This window comes from Budorcas taxicolor, chromosome 1 (assembly GCF_023091745.1).
Source record: "Budorcas taxicolor isolate Tak-1 chromosome 1, Takin1.1, whole genome shotgun sequence".
NCBI classification, from domain to species: Eukaryota; Metazoa; Chordata; class Mammalia; order Artiodactyla; family Bovidae; genus Budorcas; species Budorcas taxicolor.
Window position 1 is genome coordinate 151,814,219 of NC_068910.1, and position 18,647 is coordinate 151,832,865.

Genomic DNA, 18,647 nt, shown 5'->3' on the forward strand with positions numbered 1-18,647 from the left:
AAGGCAAATGGACTTTGTGCCACCGAACTGTGCGCTTAAAAATCATTAAAATAGTAAGTTTTATGTTAGGTATAGATTTCCATAATTTAATAAATGACCACATTTAAAAGATTTAACAGTAAAAGAGACAAAGACCAAGGGGAACAGGGATAGGAGGAGGAAGAAGACAAACAGGAATCAGTAAAAAAGAAGGCAGATGCAACACAACACAGCAGACAAAAAGCAAGACAGTTGGAGAGGAAAGTGGAATAAACCCATGGGGCTCAGGAGAAGCGCAACGTAGGAGGGAGGTTTAAAGAAAAGCAGAGAAAATAAATTAAAAAGTGACATGAGCGAGACAGAGGAATTAGAAGGAGAACGTGAGGAAAGGGAGACGGCCTGGGCCAAAGCAAAACATGCACGTTTAACCGGCTCCTCATAGGGTCAAATATTACAGTCACAACACCAGCCTGAAAACACCATACAAAATGAGCCACAGGGTTTCCATCAACAATAAATAATCTACTGGTTTACTCTTTCCACACACCCCCAACAAGCTCTCCTTCCCTTCCTGAAATTAATTAAAGTGATGTTGGTCACAAATCATTTTAAAGGTCATCTCCCCATACCTTCCGCCTTTAGTGAACAAAAAATGATTCATGCAACTCTCCATCAAAGAAGACAAAAATTTTGCAAGTAAACTCCAACTGAAACAAAATGGTACTTGATGAGGTGCCATGTTCATTATAAAATTTTAAAACTCTAAGTAAACTGATAACCGAAAGAAAACGCTAATTAAGTTTGAGAAGTAAATGCAAACATTAAAACCTAAAACCTATAAAAATGAAGATGTATGTGATAGGAATTATATAAATAAACCCAACAGTTTCCCTGCAAGGTGGGAATAGAGACAAAAGGAGACCTTTCTCACCCCGTGCATATGAAGCATGTCAATTCCAAAATGTGCTAAATGCTTGGCCAAATGAGGGTCCAAAACAGCTTCCTCTTCTTGGAAAGAATAAACATCTAGAAGGTGAAAAGAAAATAAGCACTAAGATCTGTAATCAAGTTATTCAACATTCAACACGCACCCACCAAGCTCCTCCTATGCACTGGGCTTGGGATACATCAATGAACAAACAAAAAAACTCTTGTGAGTTTCAACTCGGGGGAAGACAGATGATAATAAGCATAATCAATGGTTATTTTTGTAAATATATATATATATATATATATCAATCCTTTTAACATTTCAGAAAGTAATTTTATAAAGGATTTCTGAAACAAGAAAAAGAGGACAGTGTCTAAAGCTAAAATAATTTAAAACTAGACAAATATAAATGCCTAACACTGTTCTAACCCCAGTGGCATGTTTATAAGTTCAGGAGGAGGGAAGCGGGAGGGAGGAGACGGTGACACTGCCTGCCACCCTCAGGGGGACCAGTGAAGAACAGAGAAAACACAGGACCCCAGGCTGTCTGAATGGCTGGACTGTGGTGTGAGGTCCAGGACAAAATGAAATTCTGCCCATGGAACCCTCTGTAGTCTCAGAGCTACCACCACAGGACCTTCCACCTCCATCTGCCCCCTCACCCCCCCTCCCCAGTGTCCACACCTCAGAGAGCTGGTGAGAGGTCTCTGAAGACTGCAGTGCACCCCAAACGTGCCCACCCCCCAGCACATGGAAGACGATGATGCGTCTGGTACAGCGGGGTAACTCAGGAGGCTGCACCGAGCCCAGGATCTGAGAAATCAGCATGTTGACAGCCTTGTCTGTAACCCACTCACAGGGCTCTGGTGTTGGGAAGCTGTGTGCTGAAGGGGGCCGCTTCTCTCCTCAGGACCCTCATCTGCCATCTGACCACATAAGGCTTCAGACTGAACCCAGCTTCTCCAAGTATAGGGCATGATTCCAAAGCAGCAGCAATGCCTGAAAGCTCATTAGAAACGCAGAATCTCGGACTCAACCCAGACGTACTGAAGAAGAACCTGCATTCTAAAGAGATCCCCATGCACACAGGAAAGTTTGAGAAGCACTGTGTAGTGCTTTCAAAACCTACCCAAACCACTGCCTTATCTGTCCTCACATGGCAGTGCGACAGGGAAGAGGGAAACATTTTCAGGCCCATTTTGCACATGAGGAAATGAGACTTAGAAAAGTTAAATCATTTGTCTCAAACCCCACATGTGGCACAAACCCAAGTAGTCTGACTCCTGGCCCAGTCCTTTCTACTCAGATCTCTTAGGAGACCAAGACTCAGTGAGGCACCATCCGAGCCCCTTAACAGGTAGAGAGAGACAAAAAACACATTTAGGGGCTTTGGTGGTGGTCCGGTGGTTTAAGACTCTGCCCTTCCAATGCAGGGGGCACGGGTCCAATCCCTGGCTGGGGAACTAGGATCCCACATGGTTCAGCCAAAAAACAAAAACAAAAACCCCACAATTTCTTCACTCTAAAATTGGAAAAACAAAATGTGAAAATAGATATAAAGATATTATTCTTTACAGCAGCAAAAGATAAGATTGTTCAAGGAGTTGCCTGCTCTCTGGAACAATACCAGGAGGAGAAAAAGAAAGTGATATATAGAACTACGGTGACCCTCTGACCCAAACCCAGATACATGGAGACTCACTGCCACCAAAAAAAAGTCAAGTCTTTCTATTATTAACAGATTAAACATTGTATAGCTTTCTCTTCTATACCTCTTCCCCTAGGCGTCCATTTCAACTTATGGATAGAAGCCTTCATCTATATTCTTTTCTAAATGTAATTCAGTGCACTCAAAAGTAAACACAAAAGATAAAATCCCCAGGCCAATTAAGAAAAAAATTTCCCAAATGTTTAAGTATTAAAAAAAAAAATTCCTTGAACTAATAACTTGAAACAACTACATCAACTATATCTTCAATCGACGACATGTGACAGTAAAGTACCACTCAAATATTGGCTAGAAGGTAGAAATGACACTTCCCATGTACTTTAAATTTGGTCATTATTTAAACTAGTGGGAATTTCTAGTTCAACAAAGAATGTTCAAACTATCATACAACTGCACTCATCTCACATGAGAGCAAAGTAATGCTCAAAATTCTCCAAGCAAGGCTTCAGCAGTAGACGAACTGAGAATTTCCAGATGTTCAAGCTGGATTTAAATAAGGCAGAGGAACCAGAGATTAAATTTCCAACATCCGTTGGGTCATAGAAAAAGCAAAATAGTTCCAGAAAAACATCTACTTCTGCTTCATTGACTATGCCAAAGCCTTTGACAGTGTGGATCACAACAAACTGTGGAAAATTCTTCAAGAGATGGGAATACCAGACCACCTGACCTGCCTCCTAGGGCTTCCCTGATAGCTCAGTTGGTAAAGAATCCGCCTGCAATGCGGGAGACCTGGATTCGATCCCTGGGTTGGGAAGATCCCCTGGAGAAGGGAAACGCTACCCACTCCAGTATTCGGGCCTGGAGAATTCCAAAGACTGTATAGTTCATGGGGTTGCAAAGAGTCGGACATGACTGAGCGGCTTTCACTTTCACTTTACCTGCCTCCCGAGAAACCTGTGCACAGGTCAAGAAGCAACAGAACTGGACATGGAACAACAGACTGGTTCCAAATTGGGAAAGGAGTACATCAAGGCTGTATATTGTCACCCTGCTTATTTAACTTATATGCAGAGTACATCATGAGAAACGCTGGGCTGGAAGAAGCACAAGCTGGGATCAAGATTGACGGGAGAAATATCAATAACCTCAGATATGCAGATGACACCACCCTTATGGCAGAAAGCAAAGAGACTAAAGAGACTCTTGATGAAAGTGAAAGAGAAGAGTGAAAAAGCTGGCTTAAAACTCAACATTCAAAAAATGAAGATCATGGCATCTGGTCCCATCATTTCATGGCAAACATGGGGAAACAATGGAAACAGTGACAGACTTTATTTTCTTGAGCTTCAAAATCACTGCAGATGGTGACTGCAGCCATGAAATTAAACAACGCTTGCTCCTTGGAAGAAAAGCTATGGCAAACCCAGATAGCATATTAAAAAGCAGAGATATTACTTGGCCAACAAAGCTTCCTATAGTCAAAGTTATGGTTTTTCCAATAATCATGTATGGATGTGAGAGTTGGACCATAAAGAAAGCTGAGCACCAAAGAATATTAATTCTTTTGAACTGTGGTGTTGGAGAAGACTCTTGAGAGTCCCTTGGACTTGTAAGGAGACCCAACCAGTCGATCCTAAAGGAACTCAATCCTGATTATTCACTGAAAGGACTGATGCTGAAGCTCCATTACTTTGGCCACCTGATGCAAAGAGCTGACTCGTTAGAAAAGACCCTGATGCTGGGAAAGACTGAAGGCAGGAGGAAAAAGGGACGACAGAGGATGAGATGATTGGATGGCATCACCAACTCAATGGACATGAGTTTCAGCAAGCTCTGGAAGATGGTGAAGGACAAGAAAGCCTGGTGTGCTGTAGTCCATCGGGTCACAAAGAGTCAGACACGACTAAGTGACTGAACAACAATGAGATATGAGTTTTGAAGACTTAAAGACTTTAAGCCTCTACTTATCAGAGCCCCAAGAGAAAATTACAAGATTGATAGAAATGTACCATTGGCACTGGTCTAGGATTTTGAAACAAGTAAAAATCACATAAAATTATATGGTTCTTAAGCTATTAGCCTCCTGCCTGTGTGAGAAATTAACATTTCCTATCTCCGGTCATTAACTGCCCCCAAAATATGAGATGATTTAGTCAGACATAACAGTTACTTACCCCAATGACAAAAACAGTTTAGTGAGTAACACACAAGAAATCTAAAATTAAACTGTGATCCTTAAACTTGGCAATCATGAAGAATTTATAAGTGACACGTAGTCACAGAAAAAATATTTGAAGAAGACTTGGGGACTGAAAATCCTTACACATTTTTCATTAGGAAATTTACTTTATCTCCATCTTCAGCTTAGCAAACTCAAGTCTTAACTCAGAAACTACTGCAGCAAATAAGCACAGCCTGACAAGAATTAATCCCCAACTCCAACCTTGACTTAAAAACTAGAAGCTAAGAAGCAGGAAGTTCATAGAGAGATCCTCCTGCTAAGTCACTTCAGTCATGTCTGACTCTTGTGTGACACCACAGACAGCAGCCCACCAGGCTCCCCCGTCCCTGGGATTCTCCAGGAAAGATCCTCCTAGGAATAGCCTAAGCAGAATTTCATGAGTAACTACACCTAACTTTAGAAGTAAACCAGCCATTGTTTCAAGTTAAATGACAAATGAAGCCATGGAGAGCATAGAGAGATCCACAGAAGCAAAAAGATTCAAGAAAAAATTTACGGAATTAAAATGACAGAAAGAAGATCTCTGGCTGCCTAGGAATAAGAAGTTTTACTAAGAAAGATCACAAAGAAATTTTGTGAGGATATGGAAATGTTCAGTCTTTATAGTGAAGGTAATGATTAGGGAGCTATATATTTTAAAAATTCATTACCTAAAATATTTAAAAGGTTCCACTTACTACATGTAACTTTTACTTCAATCTGCAACCCAGCCTTGACCCATATGAGTCGATGAATGAATAAAGGTAATATTTAAAGGAAAAAAATATTCCAGCATGAAATGATGTGATAAGCATGTTAGAAAATAGTATGTGCATTCAGGAAACTATAATCAATATCCAGTGATAAACCATAATGGAAAAAAAATAACAATATACATATATGTACAATTGAAGCAAAAATTCTGCTAAACAGCAGAAATTAACACAACATTGTAAATCAACTATATTTCAATATAATTTTTTTAAAAATAAATAAAATAGTATGTGTATTAAGTTTCAAAAGTAATGAAGGAAAACTTATAAAATTTATAAAGATGGAGGCTAAGACTGAGACCAAGACTGAGAATCTGTAAGGAATTATATATAAAAGTGGTAATAATTTCTTATCTCTAATGAGGTTTCTTTCTTTTATTTTTTGTTTTCTATTAATATTTTTCCAAATTTATTATATTTTGATTGAAAAAATGTTTTACAGCTAATTGCCAAAGATTACAAATATTAAAATATTTATATAGGATAGTATGCTATTAGAAGTAGTGTACCACTGGGACCATGGAAAAAGCAAGAGAATTCCAGAAATACATCTATTTCTGCTATATTGACTATGCCAAAGCCTTTGACTGAGTGGATCACAATAAACTGTGGAAAATTCTGAAAGAGATGGAAATACCAGACCACCTGACCTGCCCCTTGAGAAACCTATATGCAGGTCAGGAAGCAACAGTTAAAACTGGACATGGAACAACAGACTGGTTCCAAATAGGAAAAGGAATACATCAAGGCTGTATATTGTCACCCTGCTTATTTAATTTATATGAAGAGTACATCATGAGAAACGCTGGACTGGAAGAAATGCAAGCTGGAATCAAGATTGCCAGGAGAAATATCAATAACCTCAGATATGCAGATGACACCCACCATCCTTACGGCAGAAAGTGAAGAGGAACTAAAAAGCCTCTTGATGAAAGTGAAAGAGGAGAGTGAAAAAGTTGGCTTAAAGCTCAACATTCAGAAAACGAAGATCATGGCATCTGGTCCCATCACTTCATGGGAAATAGATGGGGAAACAGTGGAAACAGTATCAGATTTTATTTTTCTGGGCTCCAAAATCACTGCAGATGGTGACTGCAGCCATGAAATTAAAAGACACTTACTTCTTGGAAGAAAATTCATGACCAACCTAGATAGCATATTGAAAAACAGAGACATTACTTTGCCAACAAAGGTCCATCTAGTCAAGGCTATAGTTTTTCCAGTAGTCATGTATGGATGTGAGAGTTGGACTGTGAAGAAGGCTGAGCGCCGAAGAATTGATGCTTTTGAACTGTGGTGTTGGAGAAGACTCTTGAGAGTCCCTTGGACTGCAAGGAGATCCAACAAGTCCATTCTAAAGGAGATCAACCCTGGGTGTTCTTTGGAAGGAATGAGGCTAAAGCTGAAACTCCAGTACTTTGGCTACCTCATGCGAAGAGTTGACTCATTGGAAAAGACTCTGATGCTAGGAGGGATTTGGGGGCAGGAGGAAAAGGGGGCAACAGAGGATGAGATGGCTGGATGGCATCACCGACTCGATGGACCTGAGTCTGAGTGAACTCCGGGAGATGGTGATGGACAGAGATGCCTGGCGTGCTGCAATTTATGGGGTCGCAGAGTCGGACACAACTGAGCAACTGAACTGAACTGAACTGAACCACTGGTCATCCTTGTTCACTCATATGGATTCACTGACTCATTCATTCATTCACTGTAGTCAGCAAATAAATACTGAATACCAAATATGTACGGATACTGAGGATACAATAAGAAATAAGATAAGCGAGGCCCCTGCGCTTATAAGTTGAAATGTTAATATTTCAAATAGTCTTATAAGAATGCTGGTTTGGTATAACGGACCTCCACAGATGTCTTCTTGGCTGTGGTTTACTCATGTGACTTTCAGCTCTCTTTGTTGGCCCCAGAAAGTGGCAGAAGTCCAGATCTTGCCTGCAGATCCCCACACAGGAAAGAAGAAGGAGAGAGAGGTAAAGATATACTTCAGGAAGCTCTGGTGTTTTAGAAAGGCTAATGAAACCATAGAAGCTGGCTTCACTGCTCTGTTCTCACAACTCAAATGGAGAGAAAAACAGAACTGTTGGTCAAACACCAAGTCATAAGCCACAGAGGAAAGGTTCTCTCCAGAGTAAGTGTGATCTGTTCACCCAAACTGTCTCTCTTCACCATGAGTTTATATTTGCGCCCACAGAGTACCTTCCACAGACAGGAAAAGAAGAGAAGCAAGAGAATGCTCCAGCAATTGACCTAGAAAGCCAAACACAAAATGAATGAGGTCAGAGGTGTGTACTATCACCTTAGACAGCATAAATCCCAGACCAAACAGAATCTAGACTGTGGTCAGGAAACGAAAGCAATAAGAGGAAAGAGATGTCAGTAAAGAGAGACATGAAGAAGAAGAAAAAGAAAAAATGGTAAATCAGAGGAACAAATTTTATTGGTATGTCTGCCTTCCTCCATCTGTTTACTCCACAAATACTTACTGACACCCACTATGTGTGAGGGACTTTGCTGGATGCTAGAGATATGATAGTGAACAACAACACTGTTGTTCAGGGTCTGCTGTCTTATGAAAAGTGCCACAGTGGAGCAGCAAAGAAGCACACAGAGGGGTACAAGCCAGGTCAAAACTAAAATGAAGTAGTCAATCCTTGATTCCAAATCCTTGGACTGATACCCAGGTCAGGGGTGAAGATGACCAAGTAAGAAAAGCCACCTTGAGATGCTGCTGAGCTGGGCAGAGTCAGGGGCATAGATGAGTTCACAGCTGCCACTGATAGGAACAGAATGATGGGACAAAATTGATGATTACATAGTTAGTCCCACTGGGGAATTGTAAGTAAAAAATATGGGAGACCCCCATAAGTTAATGATTACTCAAGAAAGCAGGCTTGCTTAACCACAAAACCAAGGAGGCTTGCTTACCAAAAAACCCATGCAACAGAAGCAAGGGACATGCCCCAGAACAATAAAACAATGGTGGCATGAGTCCCAAAATCCTACCCAGCGAACTCAGTAAATTAATGATCCCTAGAACAAGTTCAGTGCACACACACAAAAACAATTATTTATGGAAAGGTGACTTTCCAAAATGAAAAACCCTCATTGTACTAAAACTTGAAAATATTTTTCCAAAATTCTATATGACAATCCTGGCCTGACCATACAGGGACAAGTGAGCTTCCCGGCCCTACCTGGGGGAGAAACTGATGATGGAAACTTGATATCTATTCAAGAAAGACAAAGGTCTTCTCTTCCTCCCCACTTTTCCTTTGGTTATAAAACTGCAGCCCACTAAGTTCTCGGGACACAGCATTTCTTGCCCACCCACTTGTAAGTTTCACAAGTATCCTACTCTAATAATTAATCACTTCTTATCCACCACTTTGCTCTCACTGAATTCTTGTCTGCACTGAGACAGAAAGGACTACGGTACTGGAGCTCTTCAGAGCCCTCCCCGCTCCCCAAAAAGACACTGATTTGTTCCACCGTGGCCATCTCAGAAGACCCTCCTGCAGTCACCAAGGCTGTGAGGCTTCTTCTTAGGTAAACAAATTTCCATGATGAGAGAAAAAAACACCCTCGCCTGCCTCCAACCTTTTTCATTCTCTTCCCACAAACCTCAACCTCAATCTGCCAAAGAATGTCTCCTCCCCCAGAGGAGAGCTCTTCATTTGTTTGTATGGTGATCTGTTTCTTATTTTGATTGCTGCTGTACCCATGGAACCAGAGTGGAATTTGATAGGGGGCCCACTTTTATTACCCAGCCACCACAATGGCCACGACTGGGGGATCACGGCTTCCTGGAAGAACTAATTCTAGACTGAGATGTCAAGATGAGTAGGAGTTTCTCACTGAACAGGTATATCCTTGTTGGGGAGAAGGAAACCAGGATGATTGGATCATACCACCATTAAGTATCTGAGTTCACAACCTGCTTGGATTCCATGCTCACTAAGCAATAGTCTAAATATACTTCAGCTTCCCACAGGGAAGGAATGTACTGGTCAAGTTGACATAAACATCCCACTTACAGGCAGTTGTGGTTCTCATTAGAAACTAAAAAATAAACTCCCTGCCTTTAAGATTCTGGCTCTTGTGAGTTGAATTAGCTCCTCAGTGAGCCTATCGAGTATGGAAGATGGGCTATCAACAGGAGTACCTTCATAAGGAGGCAGCCACCCTGCCCCGGACAGAGGAAACCCTGCCTTCCTGGGCCTCTATATCCACAAAGCCCATCATCAGACATTTAAAGAAACTTCACGTTTTCATTAATTTATTTGGTTTTTAAATAAATATTAAGCTACACCTAGCTAAGAGTCGGGCTCAACTGAGCAACTTCACTTTCACTTTTCACTTTCATGCATTGGAGAAGGAAATGGCAACCCACTCCAGTGTTCTTGCCTGGAGAATCCCAGGGATGGGGGAGCCTGGTGGGCTGCCGTCTGTGGGGTCGCACAGAGTCGGACATGACTGAAGCGACTTAGCAGCAGCAGCAGCAATCTGTTAAACAGATTTAAAAGATACAAAAATAGAATTGATACATCCCATAAACTAATATCTTGGGCAAACTTCAGGAGATAGTGGAGGACAGGGAAGCCTGGCGTGCAACAATCCACAGGGTTGCAAATAGTCAGACACAACTTGGCGACTGAACAACAGCAGCAACAACAACAAATAAACTAATATGATAATTAGACTGAAAATGATTATTTGCATTAAAACCAACTCTGCATAAGATAAATAGGAATCAAATCCTGATCTATTTTCAAAAACTGAACATTTTCTCAGCTAAGTGAATTCAAGAACCTTCGTCATAGCTGAATGTTTCACATTGTTTTTGCCAATGTTTTATGTTTTCTGTGGTTGAAAAATAGCATTTATTCAAATACTCTCAATTACATGATAAGGAAAATCTTGAAAGTTCACCCTCCCCTACAAGAAAAACAAAAACTTAATTATGGCAGATAATGGGTTAATATTCTTAATGGTTAAGAAGTTTTTAAAAGCCAGTAAGGAAAACACCTATACCTACTAGAAAATCACCCTAAGAAATTCAGAAAAAGAACTACAAATAGCCAAGAATACTATGAAAAAGCTCAGCCTCACTATAAAGCAAGTTAAAACAAGATAACAGATTAGCCAAGGTTTTTAAATATTCTGAATACAAAAAGTTGTCAAAGATTTATTGGAATAGGTATTCTCATACATTTCTGGCGGGCGTATGAATTACTACAGTTGTTTAAAAGAGAAACTCGGCAACTGAAAATAAATTTAAAGGTTCAACCCTTTGTTCACAGGAATCTGTCCTTAAAAGAAAAAATCATTAGACAAACACCCAAAGACTTGCATATATACAAAGATGTTCATCAGAAAAGCAAAATGGTAACATCTCACAGGGAAACAAGAATAATTGATGTTTTTGAACTGTGGTGTTGGAGAAGACTCTTGAGAGTCCCTTGGACTTGCAAGGAGATCAAACCAGTCAATCTAAAGGAAATCAGTCCTGAATATTCATTGGAAGGACTGATGCTGAAGCTGAAACTCCAATACTTTGGCCACCTGATGTGAACAGCTGACTCATTTGAAAAGACCCTGATGCTGGGAAAGATTGAAGCCAGAAGGAGAAGGGGATGACAGAGGATGAGATGGTTGGATGACATCATCGACTTGATAGACATGAGTTTGAGCAAGCTTGGTGATGGACAGGGAAGCCTGGTGTGCTGCAGTCCATAGGGTCGCAAAGAGCCAGACACAACTGAGCTACTGAACTAAACTGAACAGGGGAACAGTGAAGTGATTTGTGGAACTAACAGGGGATACTGAAGAATGTTTAATGACATAGAAAATATAATGTTAAATAGAGAAAATAGGGAATAAAACTTTATACAGTGTGATTCAATTTTCGTAAAAATGCAGGCTATATATGTGTATTTGTATGAGAACTGATCAAGCCTTTAAAAAAGAAAAAACACTGAAAGGAAACACTCAAATTATTAGAAGCAGAGTGGTTTGTCTGGGAAGTGGTATTACTCCCGATTTTTATTTTTAAAACTCCCGATTTTGATTTTTATTTCTCTAAATTTTTCTCTGCTTTCTAAATATGTTACACTGAACATCTGCTTCCCATATTATCAAAGGGCTAATATAAAACTTTCCTGTCTCAGGTTAAAGGAAAGAAACTTTAGATGAACTCTAAATCACAGTTTGAAAATAAGTTTCATGCTTTAAAAAAAAAAAAGGCTACTGGAAAATTAAAGACGCTTAGAGAATACAATTAATCCTTGCCTTTATTATTAGCATATATCTAAACAGAATACAAATATTTAAATTGGAGAATTATTTAATTATTTAAATTAAAAATTATTTAAATAGGAGAAGGCAATGGAAACCCACTCCAGTACTCTCGCCTGGAAAATCCCATGGATGGAGGAACCTGGTAGGCTGCAGTCCATGGGGTCACACAGAGTCGGACACGACTGAAGCGACTTAGCAGCAGCAGCAGACTAGTTGGTTCACTTAACCAAAGTATCCATGCCTAGTATAAGCTTTTGTATGGAACTCAAAGATGAATAAGACAGAGCTCAACTGAAATTTTAGAACAAAGTCCCATACATAAATAATTTTAGTCTTGAACAGGATGTTCTGAGAGCTGGACTTCTAATAACTGGTCTCAAAGCACTACATAACTTCACCATAAAAAGAATGAAATATTGCCATCTGCAACGACATGGATGGACCTAGAGATTACCATTCCAAGTCAAGTAAGCCAGAAAGAGGAAGACAAATATCACATATCATTGCATGTGGAATCTAAAAAGATGATACAAATGAACTTATTTCCAAACAGAAACATACTCACAGACATAGAAAACAAATTTATGGTTACCAAAGTTTGCTTTCGTTAGCAGATACAAGTTTGGGATTAACAGATACAATCTACTATACATAAAATAGATCGGCAACAAGGACCACTGTACAGCGCAGGGAACTATATTCAATGTATTATAATAACCTACAGTAGAAAAGAATCTGAAAAAAAACGAACCACTTTGCTGTATACCCAAAACGAACACTGTAAATCAACTATACTTCAATTTTTTAAAAAGGCCCTGCATCTTTAAAATAGCACTAAAGAGGAAACATCTGAATTATCCTCCCCTTACAACTGTACCCAATAGAATGCCTATGTACCCTTCTCTCTGGAGCCCCTACAAGGACTGTGATGATTACCACGTACACCAGTCATTCAACAGAGCAATGTCACCCCAAATCCAACTGGCGGGCTACAGTCCACGGGGTGGCAAAGAGACACAACTAAAAACAACAACAAACAAAATTCAGTCAGAGAAAGATAACAGAGAAGAAAAGACAAAAGTCTATATTTGTCCTTAAAAAAAATCATCCTACCTTAAAAAGTAGAGAAGAAATAGAGACTTCACACGTGGACGGATGGAGAAGACTGACCTGAGTATGGGTCCAGGTCGGTGCTTCATAAATGTTGTCAGTGACACTGAGATAATGGGTTCTTATGACCACAGCTCAGTATTTAATTTTCTCATTATCAATCCTGATATAAGTTCTCTGTTCCCTCACCCAGTGGTGGAAGGAATTAACTGTACAAACATGGCTAAAAGCTAACATACAGTGGGGGAACACACAGAGGATCAGTAGGAGTCACTTCTAACCCTTCGCTGCACTGGACACAATCACTGCCCACTGAGGTCAAGGGGTCTGAACATCCAGTATCTTGAACAACCATCTTCTCCATCATGACACTAATCCCCCAGTGGACTCTAGGCTTTCGAACCCCTACTGTTCTAATGGTGAGTTTGATTATGCACATTTACTTCACAAGTCCTGATTCCTCCTTCTGTCCTCTTTGTTTTTTGGTTGCTCAGTCGTGTCCAACTCTTTTGTGACCCCGTGGAGTGGAGCCCACCAGACTCCTCTGTCTGTGGGATTTCCCAGGCAAGAATACTGGAGTGGGTTGCCATTTCCTTCTCCAGGAGATCTTCCTGACCCAGAGATCGAACCTGCGTTTCCTGCACTGGCAGGTGGATTCTTTCCCGCTGAGCCATTATCCAAGGGATATACAGAAAGATACAAAAGCAAAATACTTTTACCAAGACTCTACTGTGGGCACTGGGCTAAATGCTTATGCACCTTGACAAACCTATGAGGGAGATACCATGATTATCCTCAAGATGAGGAACCAGAGGCTGACCCAAGATCTCACAGCTAATAAGAGGTAGAATCAGGATTCATGCCTGGGCTGTCTTAGTCCAGAGCTTATGGCCTCCAATCCCAGAGATGAAGGCACTGGTTAATCCAAGAGGAAGCCACTGCAGGTGCCTGAGTTGGTAAAGGCACACTCACCAGCCCCATCCGGAGTGATGGTCCCCAGTTTTACAGCGAGAGGGTAGCCTGTGTCTCTATAATGCTCCAGCGCATGCCCGTTGCCCCCGGAGCTGTCAAAGAACCACTTCCCACACAGCACAGAGCCATCAGTCAGGTTCAGCCAGAGGTTCTCCCGAAGGTCGCACCTGGCACACTTCCAACCACTGTGAAGTCATCAGAGGACAGTTAGCACAACCACAGCACAAGGCATGATAAGAAAACATCTAAGAAAAAGGGGTGTCTCAAGTTGGGAGGCGGGGGGTGGTCACAGGAGATGGTCAGTGGAAAAACAGAGACCCATTCTAGAGCAGAAGGAGCACTCACGCGGGGGCCAGGTCCTCCAAGAGAGCTCTTTTACCTGAGAAAACTGACACAGAACCTGAGGGTAGGAAGAGAGGTCATTTCCTCCAAATTCCTTACATGAGAGACAGTAAAGCCTGAGTGAGTTTTAAATTATGAAAGATCCCATGTGTATAAACAACTGAGGTTCTAAAGCATTAACCACCAGTAGCAATGCTTCACTACTAGTGTAAACAAAACTCTACTACACTGACAATCTAAGTAGAAAGGAAAACACTTCGTTGTTGTTATTATTCAGTCTCTAGGTCGTGTCCAATGCTTTGTGACCTCATGGGTGTAGCATGCCAGGCTCCTTTATCCACCACTGTCTCCCAGAGTTTGCTCAAATTCATGTTCATTGAGTTGGTGATGCTATCTAACCATCTCATCCTCTGTGCCCCTGTTCTCCTTTTGCCGTCAATCTATCCCAGCATCAGGGTCTTTTCCAATGAGTCAGCTCTTCACATTAGGTGGCCAAAGATTGGAGCTTCAGCATCAGTCCTTCCAATGAATATTCAGGGTTAATTTCCTTGAGGATTGACTGCATTGGTCTCCTTGCAGTCCAAAGGACTCTGAAGAATCTTCTCCAGCACCACAGGTCGAAAGCATCAATTCTTTGGCACTCAGCCTTCTTTATGATCCAAGTCTCACATCTGTACACGATTATAGCTTTGACTATATGGGCATTTGTTGGCAAAATGATGTCTTTACTTTTTAATATGCTGTCTAGGCTTGTCATAACTTTTCTTCCAAGGAGCAAGTGTCTTTTAATTTCACAGCTGCAGTCACCATCTGCAGATTTTGGAGCCCAAGAAAAGAAAATGTCACTGTTTCTACTTTTTCCCCCTCCATTTGTCATGAAGTAATGGATGCCATGATCTTAGTTTGTTTAATGTTGTTTCAAGCCAGCTTTTTCACCCTTCTCTTTTACTGTCTTCAAGAGGCTAAGTTCCTCTTCGCTTTCTGCCATAAGGGTGGTGTCATCTGCATATCTGAGGTTATTGATATTTCTCCCGGCAATCTTGATTCCAGCTTGTGCTTCATCCAGTCTGGCATTTCACATGATGTACTCTGCATACAAGTTAAATAAGTAGGATGACAATATTACTCCTTCAGTTCAGTTCAGTCGCTCAGTCATGTTCGACTATTTGCGACCCCATGAATCGCAGCACGCCAGGCCTCCCTGTCCATCACCATCTCCCGGAGTTCACTCAGATTCACGTCCATCGAGTCTGTGATGCCATCCAGCCATCTCATCTTCTCCTCCTGCCTCCAATCTCTCCCAGCATCAGTCTTTTCCAATGAGTCAACTCTTCGCATGAGGTGGCCAAAGTACTGGAGCTTCAGCTTTAGCATCGTTCCTTCCAAAGAACACCCAGAGTTTATCTCCTTCAGAATGGACTGGTTGGATCTCCTTGCTGTCCAAGGGACTCTCAAGAGTCTTCTCCAACACCACAGTTCAAAAGCATCAATTCTTCGGCACTCAGCCTTCCTCACAGTCCAACTCTCACATCCATACATGACCACAGGAAAAACCATAGCCTTGACTAGATGGACCTTAGTCAGCAAAGTAATGTCTCTGCTTTTGAATATGCTATAGGTTGGTCATAACTTTTCTTCCAAGGAGTAAGCGTCTTTTAATTTCATGGCTGCAGTCACCATCTGCAGTGATTTTGGAGCCCAAAAAAATAAAGTCTGACAGTTTCCACTGTTTCCCCATCTGTTTCCCATGAAGTGATGGGACCAGATGCCATGATCTTCGTTTTCTGAATGTTGAGCTTTAAGCCAACTTTTTCACTCTCCTCTTTCACTTTCATCAAGAGGCTTTTTAGTTCCTCTTCACTTTCTGCCATAAGGGTGGTATCATCTGCATATCTGAGGTTATTGATATTTCTCCCGGCAAGCTTGATTCCAGCTTGTGTTTCTTCCAGTCCAGCGTTTCTCATGATGTACTCTGCATATAAGTTAAATAAGCAGGGTGACAGCCTTGATGTACTCCTTTCCCGATTTGGAACCAGTCCATTGTTCCGTGTCCAGTTCTAACTGTTGCTTTGTGACCTGCATACAGATTTCTCAGGAGGCAGGTAAGGTGGTCTGGTATTCCTATCTCTTTAAGAATTTTCCACAGTTCGTTGTGATCCACAAGGTCAAAGGCTTTCACAAAGTCAATGAAGCAGATGATTTTCTGGAATTCTCTTTCTTTTTTCTATGATCCAACAGATGTTGGCAATTTGATCTCTGGTTACTCTGTCTCTTCAAAACCCAGCTTGTACATCTGGAAGTCCTTGGTTCACGTACTAATGAAGCCTAGCTTGAAGGATTTTGAGCATAACCTTGCTAGCATATGAGATGAGCACAATTGTACAGTAGCTTGAACATACTTTGGCATTGCCCTTCTTTGGGACTGGAATGAAAACTGACTTTCTCCAGTCCTGTGGCCATTGCTGAGTTTTCCAAATTTGCTGACATATTGAGTGCAGCACTTTAACAACAGCATCTCTTAGGATTTGAAATAGCTGAGCTGAAATTCTGTCACCTCCACTAGTTTCATTCCTAGTAATGCTTCCTAAGGCCCACTTGACTTCATACTCCAGGATGTCTGGCTCCAGGTGAGTGACCACATCACTGTGATGATTCGAGTCATTAAGACCTTTTTTGTATACTTCTTCAGTGTATTCTTGCCATCTTCTCAATCTTTTCTGCTTCTGTTAGGTCCTTACTGTTTCTATCCTTTATCGTGTCCATCCTTGTGTGAAATGTACCCTGGATCTCTCCAAATCTCTTGAAGAGATCTGTAGTCTTTCCCTTTCTATTGTTTTCCTCTTTCTTTGCATTAACAATTTAAATGAAGGTTAAATGCCAGGTATGGGGCAAGGGCTTTTCAGAAGTCTTACCATGCAATTCTAATAAACACTCTTCAACATTATTACCATCCCCACTAATACAGAGAACAACAGAGGGTACAGAGCCTTCCCTAAGACCACACAGAGCAGAAGGCAGCACAGCCAGGGTCCAAACAGATAGGACACATTCTGAATCCACCTGCTCTTTCCCTCTAGCTCCTGCCTCTGGAAAGACACCTGCCTCTGATTACAGGAGGTGCCAATGAAGACTAAAGAGCATTCCAGCCAAAAGGTGATAACCAAAGACTTCTAAGTCTTTGTAGCTGGGTCCCCCTAGAGGTAGACAATGATCTGAATGCAAATGGCTTGTCAGGGAGGTGATCCCAGGAAGCACCCTAGGGGAGTTGAGGGAAGAGAACTGAAAGGGTAGGCAGCCAGGCCGGAGACTGTCAACAAGCAGATGACCCCCTGGACCAGTGGGGCTCAGACCAGCTGCAGAACTCCAGGAGACGATTACCCCACTTGAGGGTGGGGGTCTAGGTATTCATCCTTCCACTCCACAGCCTCTGGTTGGGGTCTGTTCCAGGAGGACAGGAGGGTGCATGACTCCACAGCATTTCTGACTGTCCCATGCACCAGCCAACCTGGCTCTGGCAGATAGAGAAAGCCCCTAAGAAAGAGCTGCAGGTGTCTGCAATCAATCAGATGCCTTAGGGTGGAGATGGGCTCAGCTCCGGAGTGGGGACTGGCCATGGTCAGCGTCTACAACAAAGGTATAGATAATTCCAGAGAGAATTTTTGAGATTATTTTTATAAAAGGCAACTGATAAGAACATATATAACTGCTAATTCAGTGGAGACATAGAAAAATCCTTTGGCCAGTTTTAGGCAGTAAAGTTCCATTTTGCTGACTCTCACCTTGGAGGAATTCTGACTCCATTGTCCAACTGGGTGAGGTTATTGGCGTATTTCGACACTGGCAATTCATTCTCCCATGTATCTGGGTCCTGCTTTCTGTATGGAGATTTTGAGCTGAGAACTGCATCACAAGCAATTGTTACCTATAAGACAAATGCAGATATAATACGTAAAACAGTTTGAGAACAGCAACTTTTGTAAAATGAATCTTAAAGTTTATTAATAAATACAACTTAAGTCAAGAAAATTCAAACAGCTTAGTTACCATGAGAGCAAGATGCTAGTTTCCTGACTCTAGCACTTTCCCCCTGGGTCTAGTTAGGTTTTGTCCTGGCCTGGAATTTGCAGTTTTAACAATGGCACAAGATAGCAAAGAACTAAATCCAGTTTGTAAATCCAAGCATAAAAGTCAGATTTAACAATTTCTGTCTCTTAGCAAGTGGAGTGAAAATTATAAGGTGAACAATTTACAAGGGTGAAATTAGCAACAGGAATATCTAGGATTTACCCAAATGGTATGTTTTACTCCTAACAAATTTACACCAAGATATCC

General features: G+C 41.3%; 1 protein-coding gene across 4 annotated transcripts in view; it reads right to left on the reverse strand.

The window, feature by feature from the left end:
- Positions 1-18,647, reverse strand: part of USP13 (ubiquitin specific peptidase 13) — a 134,125-nt gene that overhangs the window by 66,517 nt on the left and 48,961 nt on the right. For all 4 annotated transcript variants that reach the window (XM_052642414.1, XM_052642413.1, XM_052642416.1 and 1 more), the window contains exons 5-7: positions 18,095-18,237; positions 13,974-14,158; positions 911-1,005 (exon numbers count right to left, since the gene is read on the reverse strand). In XM_052642414.1, the coding sequence (XP_052498374.1) occupies positions 911-1,005; positions 13,974-14,158; positions 18,095-18,237 (423 nt within the window). The remainder of the gene's footprint in view (positions 1-910; positions 1,006-13,973; positions 14,159-18,094; positions 18,238-18,647) is intronic.